This window comes from Lepidochelys kempii, chromosome 7 (genome assembly GCF_965140265.1).
Source record: "Lepidochelys kempii isolate rLepKem1 chromosome 7, rLepKem1.hap2, whole genome shotgun sequence".
Taxonomy (NCBI): Eukaryota; Metazoa; Chordata; order Testudines; family Cheloniidae; genus Lepidochelys; species Lepidochelys kempii.
The window spans coordinates 112,787,662-112,808,731 of record NC_133262.1 but is presented as its reverse complement, the minus strand read 5'-3'; the positions used below and the strand labels follow the sequence as shown (position 1 = coordinate 112,808,731).

Here is a 21,070-nt window from a genome sequence, read left to right as displayed (position 1 = left end):
CTAAATACAGGATGGAACAGATTGTTGAGCATAAGGAGTTAACTCATATTGCAAGAGACTATTCAAGATGAAATAGGCAATTAACATTTCCCTGGTCATAGTACAAAGGAGGGCTAGTGGCTTACAGATTGTTGTAAAGAGACATTATACCAATGTCTCTATTCAGTCCATGATTTGTAATGTCTAGCAAAGTTATGGATTTCAGCTCCCAAGATCGTCTTCTGAAGGTGTTATGCAGGTTTCCTTGGAGGACAGTGTCTGTGAGGTCAGATATGGAGTGATCATTTTGTGAAAATTGTTCACCCACGAGTGACGGTGTTTTTGTCTTTTATCATTTTTCTGTGTGAGTTCATTCAAGAGCATAATAGTTGTATGGTTTTGCCTGCATAATTGTTGTGGGGACATCAAATTGTAATCTTACTAACTGTCGGCCAGCTGGGATAACGGAGGTCTAGCCTTGTGACTAGAGTTGGCAGCAGGCCTAGTGGCCGGAGTCAATCATCAAGAGTCGAGCTGTAGTCAGGAGCCAACCATAGGTCAGGAACTGGAGTGAGCAGGGTAGCAGACAAGGAGTGGTTCAAAGCAGAGTCAGGACCAAGTCAAGGCTGGGTGCAAGGCAGGAGCAGCAGGAACAAGTTAACACAGGAGCAAGCACAGTGCTGTATATGAGCCTTGAGAAGCCAGTGAGCTGCTGCTGGCTTAAGAGCCAGCCTGTTGGCATCTGCAGCCATTCAGGTTGCATGGCTACTCAGGCAGCCTGCTACAGACCAGCTGTACTGATGAGGCTGCCTGGACACTAGCTATGCTGCAGGTCCTGTTTCCTCACAGTACTCCTCACTCCTTCAAGAGCATTGTCTAGGGGGTCTTGGAACCTGGTTTCTCAGGGTAAGCGTTATAGAAGACTTGCAGGAGGTCCAGGGCATGGAGGTAGTCTGTGGGTTCCCATGAACACTCATCTGGCCATACTTGTCCCAGTCAGTTTGATATTGTAGTTTCCCCAGACCTGACAAGAGTCTAAAATCTGCTGAACCACTTATTCTTCTTGGCCCGGAATGGTTATAGGTGGAGGAGGAGGAGAAGTATGGTGTAGGAAAGGGTTCTTGATAGATGCTTCCAGGAACCCCCATATTAACCCATCATGTAATTGATATATTTCATATAAAGCATGCCATGTAAGATATCATATGAAAGGTCATGATCTGCTGAAACCCATTGTTCTGTCCAAATATGTATATAATTAGTGTGTATGAAGGTATGAGATTGTGCTATATGGTTGTTACTGAAATATGTTGTAAGTTTGATAGTCTATAGTGCTAGGTGGTGATCCATTCCTAGGGGGTATTAAGCAACCATTAATCAGCAGGGGAGTTGTAAACAAGGTATTTACAATACTTTAAGGGGGTTGCACAAGCATCACACAATGGGGGATTTCTGAATTCTGTGACTCAGCAAAGCCCACCAGAACATATCTGAGCTAGTGTTTTCCAGGCACATGAACTGAGGATATAAAATAGGGGACAAATGGCTTCATGCTTTTGCCTTTCTCCTCCCCCTTCTATGCTGGTAGCAACAAGAAGACAAAGACTTAAGCTGAGGAGTCTGGTCCCAGGCTTAAAGTGGAAGCCTATGTATTAAGAACTATGACCTACCTGCAACACCCAGTGGTGTGAGAAAAAACTGCTTGACCCAAGTATTGCCTAGCATAATAAAGTTTAAGATTTAGACTACACACTTGCCTTTTATTTTCTTTGGTAACTGTCTCTGACCTTTTGTGCCAACCACTTAAAATCTATCTTTCTGTAGTTAATAAATGTGATTTATGTTTTACCTAAAACAGCATATTTTGCTTGAAGTGCTTGGGAAATCTCAGCTCAGATTACAAAGGCTAGTGTGTGTCCTCTCCACATTGAGGGAGGGGCAGAAAAGGTAATAAACTTACACTGGTCAGGTTTCTTACCAGGGCAGGATGGTACAGTTCTGGGATTTAAGGCTGGGGAGATTTGCTGGTGCCTTTTTCTGTGTGATTCTTGAGTAGCTCAGGGAGTATTCATGCAATTTAGCTGGGTATGAGGCTCCACATGCTGTTGTGATGTGATAACAGTGCCTGGAGTGGTTTGCTGCTTGTCACTAGCAAAGCATTGTGAGATACAGACCAGGCTGGAGAGTTAAGGGGGCACAGTGGTACCCCAGTTTCAGGTTGTACGCTGGGGATCCTGTCACAATGATTTTAAAAGTGAGGCATGGAAGATGGGGTGAATCTTTAGAAAGTCTGGTACTTGAAGGTAACTGGGATAATCTGTTTTGTGATCTGGAAGGGCCCCAGGTAATTGTGGTCCAGCTTTGCAAAGGGGTGAGTTGATCACTGGTTCTGTGTGGACAATCAGATCTTATCCTGTGCTCCAAAACCAGGTGTTGGAAGGTGGGACCAGTTGGTGTACCATTTGTAGGTAGCCTTGGTGACTTCTGACTGCCTCTGGACTTCTTGGTGTGCCTGCCGGATGCAGGTTCTGAGTTTGGTAACAGCAGGCATTGAGGATTCAGCAGAGATCTTTGGATGAGCACAAAGCTAGAAGCCGTAGTTAGCAAAGAAGGGAGTCTGCTTGGTGAAGGCATGTATGGCATTGTTGTATGCAAACTCTACATGAGGGATCAGGGACATCCAATCATCTTGATGATAATTCAGGATGAAATATAGTATTGCTTGAGGACCTGAATGATCCACTCCATCTGCCCATTGGTGCTGCGGTGATAGGCTATTGAGGCCAAGGTCTCAATACTCAGGTGGCATAGAAATTCTCACCAGAAGTAGGAAATAAACTGGGATCCTTAGTCAGACACCACTCCCATAGGCAAACGGTGGATGTGGAAGATATTGCTCACAAACTGGTGGGCTGTCTCCTGAGCAAAGGGAAGTGCTTGACATGGAACAAAATGCACCATTTTAGTTAAGTGGTCAAGGCCTTGAGAAGGCAGTAATTCTACAAAAAATCCATGGAAACAATGGCCAAATACTGAGGTAGAGTAGGTGAGGGCCTACCAGTGGTCTTTAACAGAGGGGTCTTGTTCCAGGCACAGTGGTCACAGGACTCCACATAGGATGCAACAGAGGTGCATACAGCCATCTACCAAAAGTTCCTGGAAACCAGGTGTTGGATCTTGGAACGACTGATGTGGCCTGCTAGGGAAGCATCCGGCAGAGTTGTAGGACTCAAAGCAAGTGGCCCCTTCAGGCACATAGATATGTCCTTCATGGTATAAGATCCCGTCTTGGAATATGAAGCCTATAGAGGTCTGGTCCTGGTCGTGGTCCAAGGCTTGAAAGGTTTGGATAGCAAGGGATTGATAGGCAACTGAATGTGGATGGAGGATAACAGTTCAGAGGCTATGGTGCAGGAAATGAAGTTTGAGGCTTGCGTATTGTGGATGTAGTCTCCTCACTGGGTTTGTAGCACTCGTGCTTTCATGACAACACATCTGCCTTCCTGTTCCTTGTTCCCAGCCCATAGGTGACCACAAACTCAAATTGCATAAAGAAGAGGGACTAGCGTTCCTGCTGCTGGTTCAGGTGCTTGACCGTTTTTAAGTACTGTGAATTTTTATGAATGATCAGAACTTGGACTGGGAATCTAGCACCCACCAGAAGATGGCACCATTCTTCAGCATCTGCTTTGATAGCTAGCAATTCCTTGTCCAGAACATCATCATAGTTTACCTCAGCAGAAATGAGTTTTCTTTTGTAAAAGGCACATGGGTGAAGCCGACCATTAGGAGTAGCATGTTAGGAAAGGACTGCCCCAGTATGAAGTTTGAAGCATCTTCCTCTACTGTGAACTGTCTGGTGGGGTCTGGGTGGATCAGGATGAGGTCTGTGATGAACTTCTGTTTCAGATTGTCAAAGGCAGCCTGTGCTTCTGGGAGCCATGAAAATTTGGTCCCTTTCATAGCAAGGCTGTAAGAGGGCTGGCCAAAGCAGAGAACCCTGGAATAAAACATCTATTCTGTGGACATGCTTCAGTGCTACCCAATCTGTGAAGGCTGCCTCCTTTGGAGGGTCCATTTCCAGCTTCTGAGTGGAGGTGATATATCCAAGGAATTCAACTGTGTTTCTCCTATTTGGCAAATAAATGGTTCTGGCATAGCTTTTCAAGAATAGTACGCACATGCTGTTTGTGAAGAGCCAGGTCTTTGGAGAAAATCAGAATATCATCAAGGTAGATGATGACAAAGTGGTCTAGCATATCTCCGAATATATTGTTCTGCATATTGCATACTTTGAAGGGCATGACTAGAAATTCGTAGTAGCTGTATCAAGTATGAAAGGTTGTCTTTCACTCATCTCCCTCCTCCTTGTGTCCCAGGTTATATGCCCCATGCATATCTAACTTTGTGAAAATACAGGCCACATGGAGCCGGTATAAGATCTCATTGATAAGGGGGAGCAGTTTCGTATGGTCACCTTGTTCAGGCCCAATAGTCAATGCATGCATGGCCACAAGGAGTCATCTTTCTTCACGATGAAAAAGATGGGAGCACCTGCTGGAGATGTGGATGGCCAGATGAAACCCTTCTGAAGTTTCTCCTGCAAGTACACGTGGAGAGAGACAGAAGTTCAGGTTTGGAGAGGGCCTATATCCGACCAAATGGGATCTTGGCTTCAGGCTGGAGATCGATTGGGCAATTGTAAGTTTGATGTGGGGGCAGGATATCCATCTTCCCCTTGTCAGAAACCTCAGAGAAGTCACAGTACTTGTGGGGGATGTTGGGTAAAGCAGGAGGGGCCACAGCGGATGCTGAGAAAGGTGTGTAGTGAATGAGGCAGGGGATTGTAGGGCGAGAGAGGAAGATTTCATAGTTAAGGCAGTTGCATGATGTCCTAGAGAATCATATTCTATCCCTCTCTTTGCCACAAAGTTCCTATGTGATTCTAGTCAAGGTTCTTAAACCAAACTTTTTAGAGATGGTACCTAATCGTGTGTTCCTTATTTTCTGGCTGCTTGACTTGAGACCCTAGAGTCTGATTTGCAGCAGTGCTGAGCACTCTCAGCTGCAACTGAAATCAATGGGAGTTGTGCTTGGAACATATAAAATGCTATGCAATGCTACTAAGTCTGGAAAAATTAGGTTCTATGTATTGCAGATTGGGCACCCAAAATTAGATAATTTTGTCCTTAATCTCTCTGTGTCTCAGTTCCCCATCTGTAAAATGGGGATATCATCCCCTTGTCTGAAGGTGTTAACAGTGAATTCATTAGTGTTTGTGAAGCATCAGATATTACAATAATTTAGCACCAAAAGAATGAAGTTAAGGAATATTTCACAAAGACTTGACTAGAAGAATAGGTCTTTTCGGGCATGCACAACACTCTCATTAACCTTATCAAGAGTCATGTGCACTTGTCAGAGGGGAAATAGCGCTTTAAAAATAAATAGCAATGCAGACGTTAAAGTATGGCTTTAAAATGTATTTTTCTATTTAATTAAATGGCTGTTTTGTTTTGCCTAATTATTGTACTTGCACATGAGTTCATTACTGGCATGTTGAATTGTTTCTAATGGTTCTTTTGTCTTTCTTAACTGAGGAAGTAATCTAGGTTTTTTTGAATCCAGGATTCAAAACAAAATTTTGAAAAGGCTACCGCAACAGTAAGCCCCAGCTGTATTTGACCATAGAAATTACTGATGTGATGTTGCTTAATATGGTGCAGATGAAGGTCCTGATTCTCCAGTGCCTCCTGCACCTTATGCAATCATGCATACTGCTGGAAAGTGGATATAAAATGCTGCTATTCTGACTTAGTATCATTTTTCCTTGCTTAGCAATCGTGTAAGTGACTGATTACTAGAGCTAGGTGAAATTTTTCAGACAAATATTTTATTTTGGGCCGACCAATACTTTTCACGAATTTGACACACATTTGCTGAATAGTTTTAGCCAAAAAAACTTGGATGGCAAGACGGAAGCTAGATTCACAAAGAGACTTAGGCAACATTCAAAAAATGAAGGTGGTGGTGGTGCTGCCAGTTCTTCCCTTATAATATTAAGAGCATTCACCTGGGATGTGAGAGACCCAGGTTCAATTCTCCACTCTACCTCATGTAGATAAGGGAATTTAAAATTGGGTCTCTGACACTGTAGCTGAGTGTCTCAACAACCAGGCAGATAGGATATTCTGGGGTGGGTCTCTCTCTTTCTCTCTTCTCCCTTTCCTTCCCATTGAAGCTTTTCTACTTTGTATAAATACTTATTGGGCCAGAGAGAGCCAGTGAGTCTGACTATATAGCCTGGTGGTTAGGGGACTCACTGGGGTGAGAAACTCAGGTTCTAGAATCTGCTCCAATGGATGCGGAAGTCCGATGTACTGCAATGAGATTATTTGTTTAAAATAGGTGCAGTGAGAGAACAGAAACAAATATGACAGTAGAATGAAGAAAGAAAAAAATAAATAATGAATAACAGATACAAAATGAAGATTTCACAGATACAGTTTAAAATTGATAGAAGACTGTCTATGTTGCATCAGATTTCTAGAACTTTTAAACTGTTGAAAGTGTAACAATAAATAAAATACAAATTGGCCATTTTATGTAAAATATCTAAAAATTCAAAGGTTTTTTCCTAAAAAATAGAATAGAACATTGATTTTTGTGTCTCACACTCTTCGTTAAAATTTGTTCCACAGTTAAATGTCTTGCACATTGCATAGATTTTTCTCTTAACAGCCTAGTCTTTTTAAAAAATCATTATAGCTAATTAACACTTTGTGAATGAAAAACGTGCTGGGAATTAAATTTGGCTGGGGGAAAGTGTGTCTCGGACAGAAGTGAAACTCATGGTCTTGTTAAAAAATATTATTTTCTTTCACTTTTATATTATTTCATCTTTAAGAATACAAAATAATACAATATAACATTTAAACATCTCAATAAAACACACAAATATAAGCAATGATAATATCATATTCACACACAGAAGTCATCCTTTTTACTTAGTAAAAGAGAAAAAAAATAAGAAATCATTCACTTCCAGCAAATTTGAAATTATCTGTTGGAACCTAATAAAAGAACATAATGCTATAATTTTGCATATTTCATTGGGAAACTTATTTCTTTGTTATATAGCCTTATAGATGTGATGAGCAGTCTGATTATTAGTTCATGCTCCTTTTCTATAAACGTGGAGAGGATTTAGCCAAGTAACAGCATTGTTTGTTCAGCTGGGCTGTGATATCTAGAAGCCAACTTATTCATCCTAAAGTTTACCAGTCCTTGGAAATAACCATTGTTTGAATGAGATGCAGGCCAGTCAGATAAAGCAGTGTAAGAGTGCCTTTTAGTTGGTGTTGAACTACAGGTGGTAGAGTGGTGGTGATTGTATATGCTGTTCGAGTGCTTTACTATCAGCATTTTCACTCTCTTCCCCATGCTGCAGAAAGTTACACTGGAAGATTCTTACCTTCCATATAATTGGGATCAATGCAGGCTTTTCCCCCTAATTAAATTAATTTGTTCTTGTGATCATGTCTCTTATAAACACAAAAAAGGCGCATGAAAAGTAAAGGTTACGATTGCTGAAATCATAATTGGTTTGATACATACTTGCAACAGAAACAAAAGTATATGGAGCCAGATCCTCGCTGGGGTAAATTACTTGATATAAGTACATATTAATTCTCATCTCAAGGAATCAGTGTCGATAAATATTGTATGTAATTTAAATTAATGTAATTTCTCTTTGTTTAAAGTAATTCATACAACAGGTCTGAATCCCATAATATGACTAGGAGTACTTGTGGCACCTTAGAGACTAACAAATTTATTTGAGCATAAGCTTTCGTGGGCTAAAACCCACTTCATCGCATTCATGCAGTGGAAAATACAGTAGGAAGATATATATACACAGAGAACATGAAAAAATGGATGTTGCCATACACTCTATAACGAGAGTGATCAATTAAGGTGAATTATTATCAGCAGGAGAAAAAAACCTTTTGTAGTGATAATCAGGATGGACCATTTCCAACAGTGGACAAGAAGGTGTGAGTAACAGTAGTGGGGGGGGAATAAGCATGGGGAAATAGTTTTACTTTCTGTAATGACCCATCCACTCCCAGTCTTTAGTCAAGCGTAACTTAATGGTGTCCAGTTTGCAAATTAATTCCAATTCAGCAGTCTCTTGTTGGACAAATAAATAAATAAATGAATAAAGACTGGGAGTGGATGTGTGATTACACAAAGTAAAACTATTTCCCCTTGTTTATTTCCCCCCCTACTGGTTCTCACACATTCTTGTCAACTGCTGGAAATGGCCCACCTTGATTATCACTACCCTAAAACTAAAAGTTTCCCCCACTCTCCTGCTGGTAATAGCTAACCTTACCAGATCACTCTTGTTACAGTGTGTATGGTAACACCCATTGTTTCTTGTTCTCTGTGTATATAAAATCTCCCCACTTTATTTTCCACTGGATGCATCCGATGAAGTGAGTTGTAGCTCACGAAAGCTTATGCTCAAATAAATTTGTTAGTCTCTAAGGTGCCACAAGTGCTCCTTTTCTTTTTTCGTTGGAGTCTGTTTTTGAAGTTTTGTTGTTGTAATATTGCGACTTTTAGTGACCAGGGAGATTGAAGTGTTCCCCAACTGGTTTTTGAATGTTATAATTCTTGACATCTGATTTGTGTCCATTTATTCTTTTATGTAGAGACTGTCCAGTTTGGCCAATGTACACGGCAGAGGGGCATTACTGGCACATGATGGCATATATCACATTGGTAGATGTGCAGGTGAATGAGCCTCTGAGAGTGTGGCTGATAGTGTGACTCCAACGAGAGGCTGCTGAATTGGAATTAATTTGCAAACTGGACACTGTTAAATTAGGCTTGAATAAAGACTGGGAGTGGATAGGTCATTACACAAAGTAAACTGTTTCCTCATGCTTATTCCACCCCCCCCCCACCACCACCGTTACTCAACCTTCTTGTCAGCTGTTGGAAATGGGCCATCCTTATTATCACGACAAAAGGTTTTTTTCTCCTGATAATAACTCACCTTAATTGATCACTCTCATTAGTGTGTATGGCAACACCCATTTTTTCATGTTCTCTGTGTGTGTGTGTGTGTAGTGTATATATATGTATATATATATATCTTCCTACTGTATTTTCCACTGCATGCATCCAATGAAGTGGGTTTTAGCCCATGAAAGCTTATGCTCAAATAAATTTGTTAGCCTCTAAGGTGCCACAAGTACTCCCCATTCTTTTTGCTGATGCAGACTAACATGGCTACCACTCTGAAACCTGTCATAATATGATTGGAACTCATACCCATGGTGAACGCTGTTTTGCTTGGAATCATTCTTTGAGTATAAATGTGTTACTGAGCAGTATGGCAGTTGGTTCACACTCTGATACTCTGAATATGCCAGCATTTTTATGGCTGACTTAGAACAACGCTTCCTCAGCTCTTGTCCCCTTACAGCCCTATTCTGCTTGTGCTACATTGATGACATCTGCATCATCTGGACCCATAGGAAGGAGGACCTTGAGGAATTCAACCAAGATTTCAACAATTTCCACCCTACCATCAACCTCAGCCTGGATCAGTCCACAAAAGAGGTCCACTTCCTAGGCACTACAGTGCTAATAAGCAATGGTCACACAAACACCACCCTATACCGGAAACCTACTGACCGCTGTACTTACCTACATGCCTCCAGCTTCCATCCAGGACACACCACACGATCCATTGTCTACAGCCAAGCTCTAAGATGCAACCGCATTTGCTCCAATCCCTCAGACAGAAACAAACACCTACAGAATCTCTATCAAGCATTCTTAAAACTGCAATACCCACCTGCTGAAGTGAAGAAACAGATTGACAGAGCCAGAAGGGTACCGAGAAGTCACCTACTACAAGACAGGCCTAACAAAGAAAGTAACAGAACGCCACTAGCCGTCTCCTACAGCCCCCAACTAAAACCTCTCCTGTGCATCATCAAGGATCTACAACCTATCCTGAAGGATGATCCCTCACTCTCACAGACCTTGGGAGACAGGCCAGTCCTCGCTTACAGACAGAAAATACTCACCAGCAACTACACACCACACAACAAAAAAATCAACTCAGGAACCAAACCCTGCAACAACCCCCGGTTCCACCTATGTCCACATATCTATTCAAGGGACACCAGCATAGGACCTAACCACATCAGCCACACTGTCAAGGGCTCATTCTCTTGCACATCTACCAATGTGATATATGCCATTATGTGCCAGCAATGCGCCTCTGCCATGTACATTGGCCAAACCGGACAGTCTCTACACAAAAGAATAAATGGGCACAAATCTGACATCAGGAATTACAACATTCAAAAACCAGTAAGAGAACACTTCAATCTCTTTGGTCACTCAATAACAGAACTAAAAGTGGCAATTCTTCAACAAAAAAACTTCAAAAACAGACACTAATATAAAGCTGCGGAACTGGAATTAATTTGCAAACTGGATACCATTAGATTAGGCCTGAATAGAGACTGGGTGTGGTTGGATCATTACAAACCCTAAACTTAATTTCCCCAATATTAATTTCTCCCTACTGTTACTCACACCTTCTTGTCAACTGTCTGTAATGGGCCACTCTCTTACTACTTCAAAAGTTATTTTTCCTCCCTTGGTATCCTGCTGTTAATTGATTTATCTCATTAGCCTGACCACACACTTGGTAAAGCAACTCCCATCCATTCATGTATTTATACCTGCTCCTATATTTTCAGTCCATGCATCTGATGAAGTAGGTTCTAACCCACGAAAGCTTACGCCCAAATAAATTTGTTATTCTCTAAGGTGCCACAAGGACTCCTAGTTAGTTTTGTTCAGAGGGGCATAGGTTTTATATATGTAAGATGAGGCTCTGTAGGCATTAGTGGCTAACAGAATTTCATGATTAGAGGACACCAAAAATCATTGTTGGGTATTGTTGCCTGAAAGTGGTATAAAAAGGAACTACTAAACGACCTCCATTCCCTTTCTTTCCTTTGGTAGGATGAGACCCGGTGCTAAAATTTACTGTTGATATGAAGGATATTATAGAGGAAATCTTTATTGAAATAAATGACCAAACTCCCGTTTGTTTCAATGGAGCCAAGATTTCACCATAAAACTGCAGCAGTTCTGCAATGGGTATACTGGTATGGTGGACTATTGGTGTTAAAATTCCAGTGTACCACTTTATTTTTAGCAGTGTAACTACAGCACCATATCTGTGTGTGCCTTTACTGTAGAGACAGTTATTTTATTTTTCGGTACTGTGAAGCTTAGTAATTGTAACATCTATATAATTCAGTTGTAGAATATTGTAAAATCCATGCAAGTATTACAATAAACCTAAAACATTTAAGTGCATTTTTAACAAAAATTTAAACCATTTTTCAGTGTAAAAATCTGGAAACTGACAATGCTCCTACTATATTTTAAAGGACCTTTTGAAAAAAGTACTAATTCAGGAGGCATGACTATCTTGGTAATAGTACAATTTACAATTCAGTGAAAAATAACTCTTGAATCTTTATGCTAATTCTTATTTCTCAAGTTTTGCTTGAGTTCATACTATTTTGCTTGAGTTCATACTTTCTGACTGCACCGACATTTTGTTTGGTGACAAATACATAAACATTGAAATGCCAAATGACTTTCTGACCTTTACCATTCTCCATATATTTGAAGTAAAAGTAATAGTAAATGTTCAGGTACGACAGGAAGTTTTTAATATTTTTTAAAATATATGTGCACCAGAATCCTACTTGGCTGTTTTTTTACAATCTGTTTTGCCCACAGACAGCCTTTTGATTGACTACCAGTTTACCTTCAGCTTACTACAAGAAGATGATCGCCACTTCACTGCCATAAACTTTATAGCAAACCCTGAACAGGTGAGAGATGTAATTAATCAACTCTAATGTAATTTTCTTCCAACCAAGGATATCAACTTTTCCATTGGATTTGATGGTGATTTTAGCTCTGCCAAGCACCTGTCAGTATCTAGGGATAATCCAAAACTTGTTGACATCACTAGACTGACTTTGACTTCTATGCAAGACCCATCTTTAAGCTTCTTTAACTTTCTGAAAAGTAGGTGTACTTGAGATAAATATCTCTAAATTCAGTCTCCATATTTTTGATATTGCAGCTTTCTGAAACACTCATATAACTTGTGAAATTATATTTCTGTCATTTTAGAGGAGCAATCGAAACAAATAGGTTTGCATTGTTGTTCTCTGTTGTCCTCTTGCAACCTCACTGCAACTCAGGCATAGCATATGGTCTGATCAGCCACGCCAAAACATGGCAAATGTGTATCAGCCTTGGGCTGTTTAGGACATTGCTTTTAGCTACTTTTCTGGTTACAGGCTTACGTTGTTGTTGCAAAATACAGAGTCTTGGCTGACTACGCCAGACTTTTCTTAGAAAAAGAGAGCTAGGAAGAGAAGAAATAAGGTAGGGAAGGAAAAGAGCACACAAAGGGTGCATGGGAAAGCTGGAGGGGAAGCTGTGACAAAGCCTCATATCCTAGGTAGTATTTGGGATGCTTCTGGAACTGGTTGAGGTGGTTTTGGCATCTGGTGGCTCCCTCTGGCCTGATCTGGTCAGGATATTTCTCAGAATTAGGATGAAGAAGATCAGGGGCTCTAGGAGATAGGGAAAGAGAGTGGCAGATATGTTGGGGAAGATTGTACCAGTAGCTAATTTTTTGTTGCAAAATACCCATCCCTAGATTTGTATAAAATTGAGTTATATTTTAATGTGTGTGCCCTCATGACCTAAAACGGAGAATTTCAGCAGAGGATAATTATGATGGTGCAGCACATAGATTATATATTAAGAAGGTTTTGTGTTTAAGGTGTCTCATCTCATTTGCCACTTAGGGCTCATCTACACTGCCCTACAGTTCAGAATACTTGAGTGTGAACAGAAGAGTGCACCCAGGTGCTGAGCTGTAACTCTCCCATGTAAATACTGTGGGTGTAAACTAAAAGGTTCCTACTTTGCATTAATGCAGTCCTGCTTGAAGAGGACTACACTACAAACCTTTTAGTTCGTGCCCACAGTGTCCACGTGGGGGAGTTACAGCACAGCTCTTTGGTGTGCACTGCTGTTCACACCCCTGTAGCCCAAACTACAGGGCAGTGTAGACATAGCTTCTCTGTAGTACTGGGGACATATTTTCCTACTGTTTTCCTATTTCTCAGGATTTTCAGTCTCAATTTATGATGATGGGAAAGTGGCACAAAAATAATCCTAAATAAATAAATAAATAAAAACTGTGTAAAGGGCAGCAGAGACTGTTCAGAAATTTTCTGAGTCAAAACAAAATTTCAAAGTGAATGAGCAAATGGCCCTAATACCCTATGGGCATCAATCTTAGCTAGAGATTGAGGCCCAGCCAGACTGTGAGCCTGTAGTTACAGTGAAGCTTGTATGTTTGACTCTGATTTAAAAGAACTGGATGTATACATTTTGGGTGGTTGTATATTGCAAATTAAATGAAGTTTATGGTGGACCTGATATTCTGTGAATGTGTTTTGGTGTTAGTTTAGTTTAAAGGGTGATTTCCTTGATTTGTGGTGATTATATTCCCAGGAAATTAATCTGAGCAATTTTATCTCAATGTTAGTTGAGTGTGAGAGTCAGAAAATATTTTCTAAAAGTGAAGGTTACTACAGTATATATAGTCTACCAAAGAAAGTGGTGGAAACCCACTAACTGGGATCATTTAAGTATAGACTGGATTAAATATGTTAGAATATCCTTTACTGAACAAATTTTTATTAGCAGGACAAGTAATTTTTATGAATATTTTTATTCATATATAGGCTGAGTTTTTTAGTTTTCAAAAAATAGTGTTTCTTGATTTAGATCATTGGTGAAAGTTGTATCTCAGGGTCATGTCCTGCCAATGGAAGTTTTGCTCTTGACTTCACTGGGCCCAATGTTTGCAGTCTATAGTAGATATGTGAAAAAGGGGGAGAATTAATACGTTTAATTATGTACAATAGAGGTACATTCAGTGCATTAGGCAGTACATTTCTGTTATATTTTGTTAATTTTAATGTTACCTTTTCTTTATATCTAGTCAAACAAAAATTTGGATATATCAATTAATGCATCAAACAACTTTAACCTCAATATTACATGGTCTATTGGTTCTACAGGTAAGGAAGCATTTTGGCATGATGTCTTTGTCCTGTATGTCTCAAGAACTGTTCGTTTAAGCTATTTTAACATAATTGTCCTCTTTGTTGCTAATTTCAGTAATAAAATTTTATAAAATGTATTATTTTTCTATTACCATTATGCTAGTATTAGTAATACTTAAAATTCATATACTAATTTGTAATCTGAACAAAGCTTCATTAATATGTTAACTTTCTCTTCTATTCAATTAAAATTTCTTTGGTAGCAAAAGCTTGTACTCTATTTAATTTTTTTAAATGGCAGTGTTATGAAATGCTGTGATTTTAATTAAGATAAATTACTTCCTAAACTACTGGGGAGACTGAGATTTTAATTTTGTTGTTTCAGTGTTCAAGCTAAAAATTTAATTATTAACCTTAACATTGATATCAAACAATAAAATTCATCTGTGAATGCTGATAAAAGGAGCTGCTTATCTGGTTTTTTTCCCAACTTTGAACCCCATTATGCCTTTTGCTTTAATAAAGAGGAAGAAAAGCTTTATTTAGGAAGTTTCCATGAATTGGTTCTGTTGACTTTCTGAAAATATATCCAAGGAGAAGCACAATGCTTACAACTTAAAATGTACATTTAAAAAAAAAGAATAAAACTAGGCCTTTAAAGATGGTTTAAGAACTTACATATTCTTGAGAATTTTTGCACTTAGTTGCATCTAACAGTGTTTTATGGGAGGTCTTGAAAGCTTTGTTTTCACATATCCTTGCTAGCAAATTCTATTTTTTTCCATGATCATCTTTTTTACTTCACTAAGTCAGCAATGCCCTGATCAAACAGAATTGGTGAGAAGCCTTATGGTTTACAATAAATGATATATGGTTATCTGGTTTATTATTCATGTTTCTAAGAGCAGTTGAAACACTATAGCAATATTTTAAAATGTAGACAAATTCACTTTCCACACTTTAGTAACCTATGAATTTTTATTGAAATGGGATGTAAATTACTAGAGGAAACCGTATTAGCTGTGTAGTTAACTGGGATAAGCTTGCTATAAAACTCATATCAAAGTACATCTTCCATCAATTTTATGAATCATTCATAATCTTTTGAAATTGGCATGGGCGTATGAGTGAATTTTCTGTGTGTGTGTATACATGTGTGTCATATACTTGTGTGTTTAATGTATAATAAACAGAAAAAAATGATAAAAGAATGTTAAGGTTGCAATGTCAAGCACTCTGAAGTAAAGTTAAATTGCAGTTGCCTGAGCAAACTTACTTTGGCCCCTTTTATGATAATTTAATATTTCTTTGTATTTTTAGCAGGAACAATATCTGGAGAAGAGATACCTGTTGTTTCCAAGACTAATATCAAGGAATTTACAGATAGCTTTTCTTGTGAAAAATTCAACTTTCGGAGTAACCCAAACATCACTTTCTATGTGTATGTCAGCAATTTTTCCTGGCCAATCAAAATACAGGTTAGTTGTAAATATTAAGCCATTTACTACTCCAGGTGATTGAGAGGTTTTGTTTTGTTACTTAAATGAATATTTCCATTGCTACTGAGACTGCAGAAATGATTCTTATGTAGATAATATATTCTCCAGAGTATGTTTTGTTGTATATATTTAGTCTTTCTGCAAACTGGAGTACCTCCAAGTGACTAATGACTTACTCCTGTTTGTTTATGTTCCATTAATTATGACATTTGTATTGAGGGCTATTTTGTTTACAAATGTTTGTTCAAAATGAATGAGATTTTTAATCCTCAGTTGTACCCTCAAGGTAAAAATTAGTGCATAACAATAATATATGTTCTGATTAGGTTTTTGTAAACCATTAGCTTTCTTACTAATTGAATTTTAATTGGTTAAAGGTTTAATGTGTGTGCTGTACTATAGTGTGACAGCTTGTATACAGCGTTGTTGTAGCTGTGCTGGTCTCAGGATATTAGCGAGACAAGGTGGGTGAGGTAGTATCTTTTAATGGATAAACTTCTGTTGGTGAGAGAGATATATAACATTTGGTAAAGGTGTATTCAGTTAGAATTCATTTTCTCTTTTGGGACTTAAGCCAGCGAGGTATTTAATACCCTGAATTTCTAGTGATATTAGTAGGAATTGATGGCACTGAGTATCTCTCACAATTTGTTCCTCTGTAAGGTGTAGGATTCTTCCGTAGTTGTTATACTATTATGTGGTGTTTTGCTAGAAACTTCTGGAATTGCTGACATGGTCATATCAAGCATGACCACCACTTGACTTATAAATGAATGTAGTGTCTTGCCCAGTGAGCGAGATCCTATTTTTAAGTACCACTGCAGACTGATAACATGTTAGAATTCCCCCCTCCCCATGCATTAACAATCAAGAGTCTGCGTAAACCACCGTAGCTCAGGATGCTCTCAGAGTGAATAAGTTACCCTGAAACTCTCTCTCCTTCTCTGAGTGCTTGTCCATATATTTTCCACTCTTGGAGTGCATGGGTGCCATGTACCCAAGCTATTTTTGGGGTGGGGGAGGGCAGCAGTGTTTGTTGAAGCTGCACTTGTGCCCTAGGTGTCAGTCTGTCTCTCTTGCTCACTGTGCGACTAACCCTTTGTACTATAAATAGTTGTTGAGATGTTTAGTGTTGGTGAGTCATAGTTTAGTCTTTATTCCCTTTATTATAAAAAACAAAAAACAATAGTTTCTTAATTTCTCTATTGTGACTTTCCCAGTAACATGTCCAGCCCTTATGTCAGAGCCAAAGTCTCCTGGATTTAAAATCTGCCCATTGTGTGATGCAGTGATGTTGCTTAATGTTGGTAATGCAAGGTTCCTATTCCTCTTGGACGGAAGGAGCACTATTCTGCTGAGGGGCAGACTTAGGTCACCCTCTGCAGGCCTAACAAGAAAAGGCAGAGATCCCCTTATCCTGCCTCTCTTATAAAGGGCTTAAGGCCTAAAATGGGCCTGTCCGGCGTCTTCTCAGGCACTGGTCATTGTGCCTCTGAACTAGTTGAGTCAACCTTCAGGTGTCACCCAGTACTGATCCCTCAACACCAAGCCTCTTGACACTGGCAACTTCAGTATCCACCATTCATGTACGGATGTATCTACCTGTGCACAGCACTCCCTTTCTTGTTTGCGAAAACTTTCACAGTTATGAGTAGTGTCCCGGGGCTCGCTAAATCACCTCTACTTTCATCTGTGGCAAAGATACCATCCTCCCTACTAGCTGCTGCCCCAGTACAGTGCTGAGCACTTTAGCAGAACTAGCCACACTGTAAAATGAAATTTATGTGGGACTCCAATTACGACTTCTCTGCTTCTGGAATTGGAATACGCTTTAGAGTATTGACTACACTCACAGTTTGTTCAAGAGACCAAATAACCAAACATAGCCAAATTTATTGTCTAAAGACAAAGTAGTATACTACAAAAAGCAGACTTACATACCCACCTTCTGGAAAGTAAATTCTCTTAGTGTGTTTACCTTTTATGGAAGGTGTGCTTCAAAGATATGCATTTCAGCTACTAATATTTCTGGCATGATTTTACAAGTAATAAAACTCTTTACACATCACTTATAGTTTAATACACTTGTTTGTGCCAGCTTTGTCCTTGGTACCTCCCCATATTTTTTCCATATCTCGTTTTGAATACTACATTCCAAGTGTTGATGCGCCATGAAAGTACTCCCTACCTGTACTCAGTGCAAAGTATTTATCAGTCATTGCTTTGACAAGTTTCCTATTTTCTAATGTCACAGCTGACTTCAGCATTGCAAAGTGTGAAACTGCAGAAAAACCTGAGAGTCTCTGGATTAAGTTTAGAAGTGTGAGCAACAAGGATGACGTCATGGTGGGAGTCTGCTATAGACCACCAGACCAGGGAGAGGAGGTGGATGAGGCTTTCTTCAGGCAACTAACAGAAGTTACTAGATCATCTGGTTCTCATGGGGGACTTCAATCACCCCGATATCTGCTGGGAGAGCAATATAGCAGTGCATAGACAATCCAGGAAGTTTTTGGAAAGGGTAGGGGACAATTTCCTGGTGCAAATGCTGGAGGAACCAATTAGGGGCAGAGCTCTTCTTGACCTGCTGCTCACAAACTGGGAAGAATTAGTAGGGGAAGCAAAAGATGGGAACCTGGGAGGCAGTGACCATGAAATGGTCAAGTTCAGGATCCTGACACAAGGAAGAAAGGAGAGCAGCAGAATACGGACTTCAGAAAAGCAGACTTTAACTCTCTCAGAGAACAGATGGGCAGGATCCCGTGAGAGAATAACATGAATGGGAAAGGAGTCCAGGAGACCTGGCTGTATTTTAAAGAATCCTTATTGAGGTTACAGGGACAAGCCATCCTGATGTGTAGAAAGAAGAGTAAATATGGCAGGCGACCAGCTTGGCATAACAGTGAAATCCTTGCTGATCTTAAACACAAAAAAGAAGCTTACAAGAAGTGGAATATTGGACAAATGACCAGGGAGGAGTATAAAAATATTGCTCAGGCATGCAGGAGTGAAATCAGGAAGGCCAAATCAGACTTGGAGTTGCAGCGAGCAAGGGTTGTTAAGAGTAACAAGAAGGGTTTCTACAAGTATGTTAGCAACAAGAAAAAGGTCAAGGAAAGTGAGGCCCCTTAATGAATGGGAGAGGCAACCTAGTGACAGAGGATGTGGAAAAAGTTTATGTACTCAATGCTTTTTTTGCCTTCATCTTCACGAACAAAGTCAGCTCCCAGACTACTGCACTGGGCAGCACAGTATGGGGAGGAGGTGACCAGCCCTCTGTGGAGAAAGAAGTGGTTGAGGACTATTTAGAAAAGCTGGACGAGCACAAGTCCATGGGGCCGGATGCGTTGCATCCGAGAGTGCTAAAGGAGTTGGTGGATGTGATTGCAGATCCGTTGGCCATTATCTTTGAAAACTCATGGTGATTGGGGGAGGTCCCGGATGACTGGAAAAAGGCTAATGTAGTGCCCATCTTTAAAAAATGGAAGGAGGAGGATCTGAGGAACTACAGGCCAGTCAGCCTCACCTCAGTCCCTGGAAAAATCATGGAGCAGGTCTTCAAGGAATCAACTTTGAAGCACTTAGAGGAGAGGAAAATAATCAGGAACAGTCAACATGGATTCACCAAGGGCAAGTCAGGCCTGACTAACCTAATTACATTCTATGATGAGATAACTGGCTCTGTGGATGAGGGGAAAGCAGCGGGCGTGCTATTCCTTGACTTTAGCAAAGCTTTTGATAAGTCTCCAAAGTATTCTTGCCAGCAAGTTAAAGAATTATGGCCTGGAAGAATGGACTATAAGGTGGATAGAAAGCTGGTTAGATCATCAGGCTCAACAGGTAGTGATTAATGGCTCCATGTCTAGTTGGAAGCCGGTATGAAGTGGTATCATTCACTGCCTGCAATGTAACAAAAATATATGTAACCCAGAACAAATGTTCATAAAACACTGGTCGGTTGTCCATTCAGTGAGTCCATTCCTCCTTTATTCTTAAGGGTAGGCAGTAACTTAGATCCCTGAGAGCAACTAATCAGAAGGCAGCAATCTGCTCTGTCAGAATTACCTGCACTTCTCCACATCCATTGTGGAAGCAATTAGGGACACCAGCTGGACCTGTGCCTCAAGAGCTAGAATTCCCCCCATCAGGGACCCATAATGAATGCCAGCGTTGTGGTGGCAGTCCCAATTCCAAAGGATTATGTGCTGCCATGTATATCATAATGCCAACATGGGGCAAGTCGTGTGGTCTCTATCCTGTGACCCCATACTCAATCTGATCATCATTTGAGGATAAAAACACCAATTACCCAGTGGTCAGTGTTTAGCTGAAAGGGTCTTGGTCTGAGTCCAGGAATAGTTCATTCAGATGCAAGTACTCAGGAAAAAGCCGGAATAAAGGCTTCACTGAACAACAGACCTTCCTACCAGCTATCAGCACACTCCCTAAAGTAAATAAAAGGATCCCAAGTATATGGGCTGTATTTGGCGGGGCAGTGCTCCCCAGCTGGCAAAGTGCTACACTTCATAATGAAAATGTTACCTGAAGTCATCATTATTAGATCCCCCTTTCCTGTGTGCAAATCCTTCCTAAAGGAACTGTATGTAATTTTGAAATATGCTTAGTTATTAATTATTTTCTAAGAAAAATAGCCCACTCAGTTATGTTTCCACAACAGTGTTTCACTGAGCAATTACTCTTACAGTGAAGTTAGACATGCTGTTAAAATGAAGTTAGAATGCTCCAGTGTATTGTAAAGAATTAATTTAATCATTCAAAGGAAACTTGTTGAAAGTTTTACTGGTATGTTATTTGGTTCTTTTCCTGTATTAATGCTTCTAAGTTGAAAAAAAATCTTGGCATCCTGTATTAGTTTCAAAAACAGCAAAAAGGAATGAATCTAGTTATAGATGTGTTTTTTATTTTATTTGCATGTAGTAGAGGGAACTAAGGATGCTGTAGAGTGCTTTAAACACTCAGGACTACTTCACATCACAGATTTCTGTGGTGTTATGTTTTAAAAAGAGAGAAAATCAGCACTCTTTTGATGACGCTGGTTCCTGTTTCAGAGCTCAGAAGGTTTTATTTCCCATGTTAATAGACTGAACCTTGCAACTGAAGAAGTAGCTTAATAAAAGTCAAGAAGCACATTTGTCCTCATAAAAAAAATTTACTCGGTATAGCATATTTAATTATTTTAGCATTCTTTGTTTTGGAGTTAATTTTAAATATTTAACATTCTTGACTGACAAATACTGATGTAAAAGCTCTGAGGAATAGAAGTTATCAGTAACTGTCATGAGGAGTTAAAACAATCTTTTGTTCATGATGTACCACAAATTCAATTACTTAATTAAAATGAAAACATAAGCCTTTGTA

At 39.7% G+C, this 21,070-nt stretch overlaps 1 protein-coding gene across 7 annotated transcripts in view; it reads left to right on the top strand.

Moving 5' to 3' along the window:
- Window positions 1-21,070, top strand: part of ATRNL1 (attractin like 1) — a 1,081,427-nt gene that overhangs the window by 526,234 nt on the left and 534,123 nt on the right. For 6 of the 7 annotated variants that reach the window (XM_073354269.1, XM_073354267.1, XM_073354264.1 and 3 more), the window contains 3 exons: window positions 11,833-11,927; window positions 14,129-14,207; window positions 15,513-15,670. In XM_073354269.1, the coding sequence (XP_073210370.1) occupies window positions 11,833-11,927; window positions 14,129-14,207; window positions 15,513-15,670 (332 nt within the window). Of the gene's footprint in view, window positions 1-11,832; window positions 11,928-14,128; window positions 14,208-15,512; window positions 15,671-21,070 lie in introns of those variants that run through there. The other variant, XM_073354272.1, reaches the window with a different exon arrangement.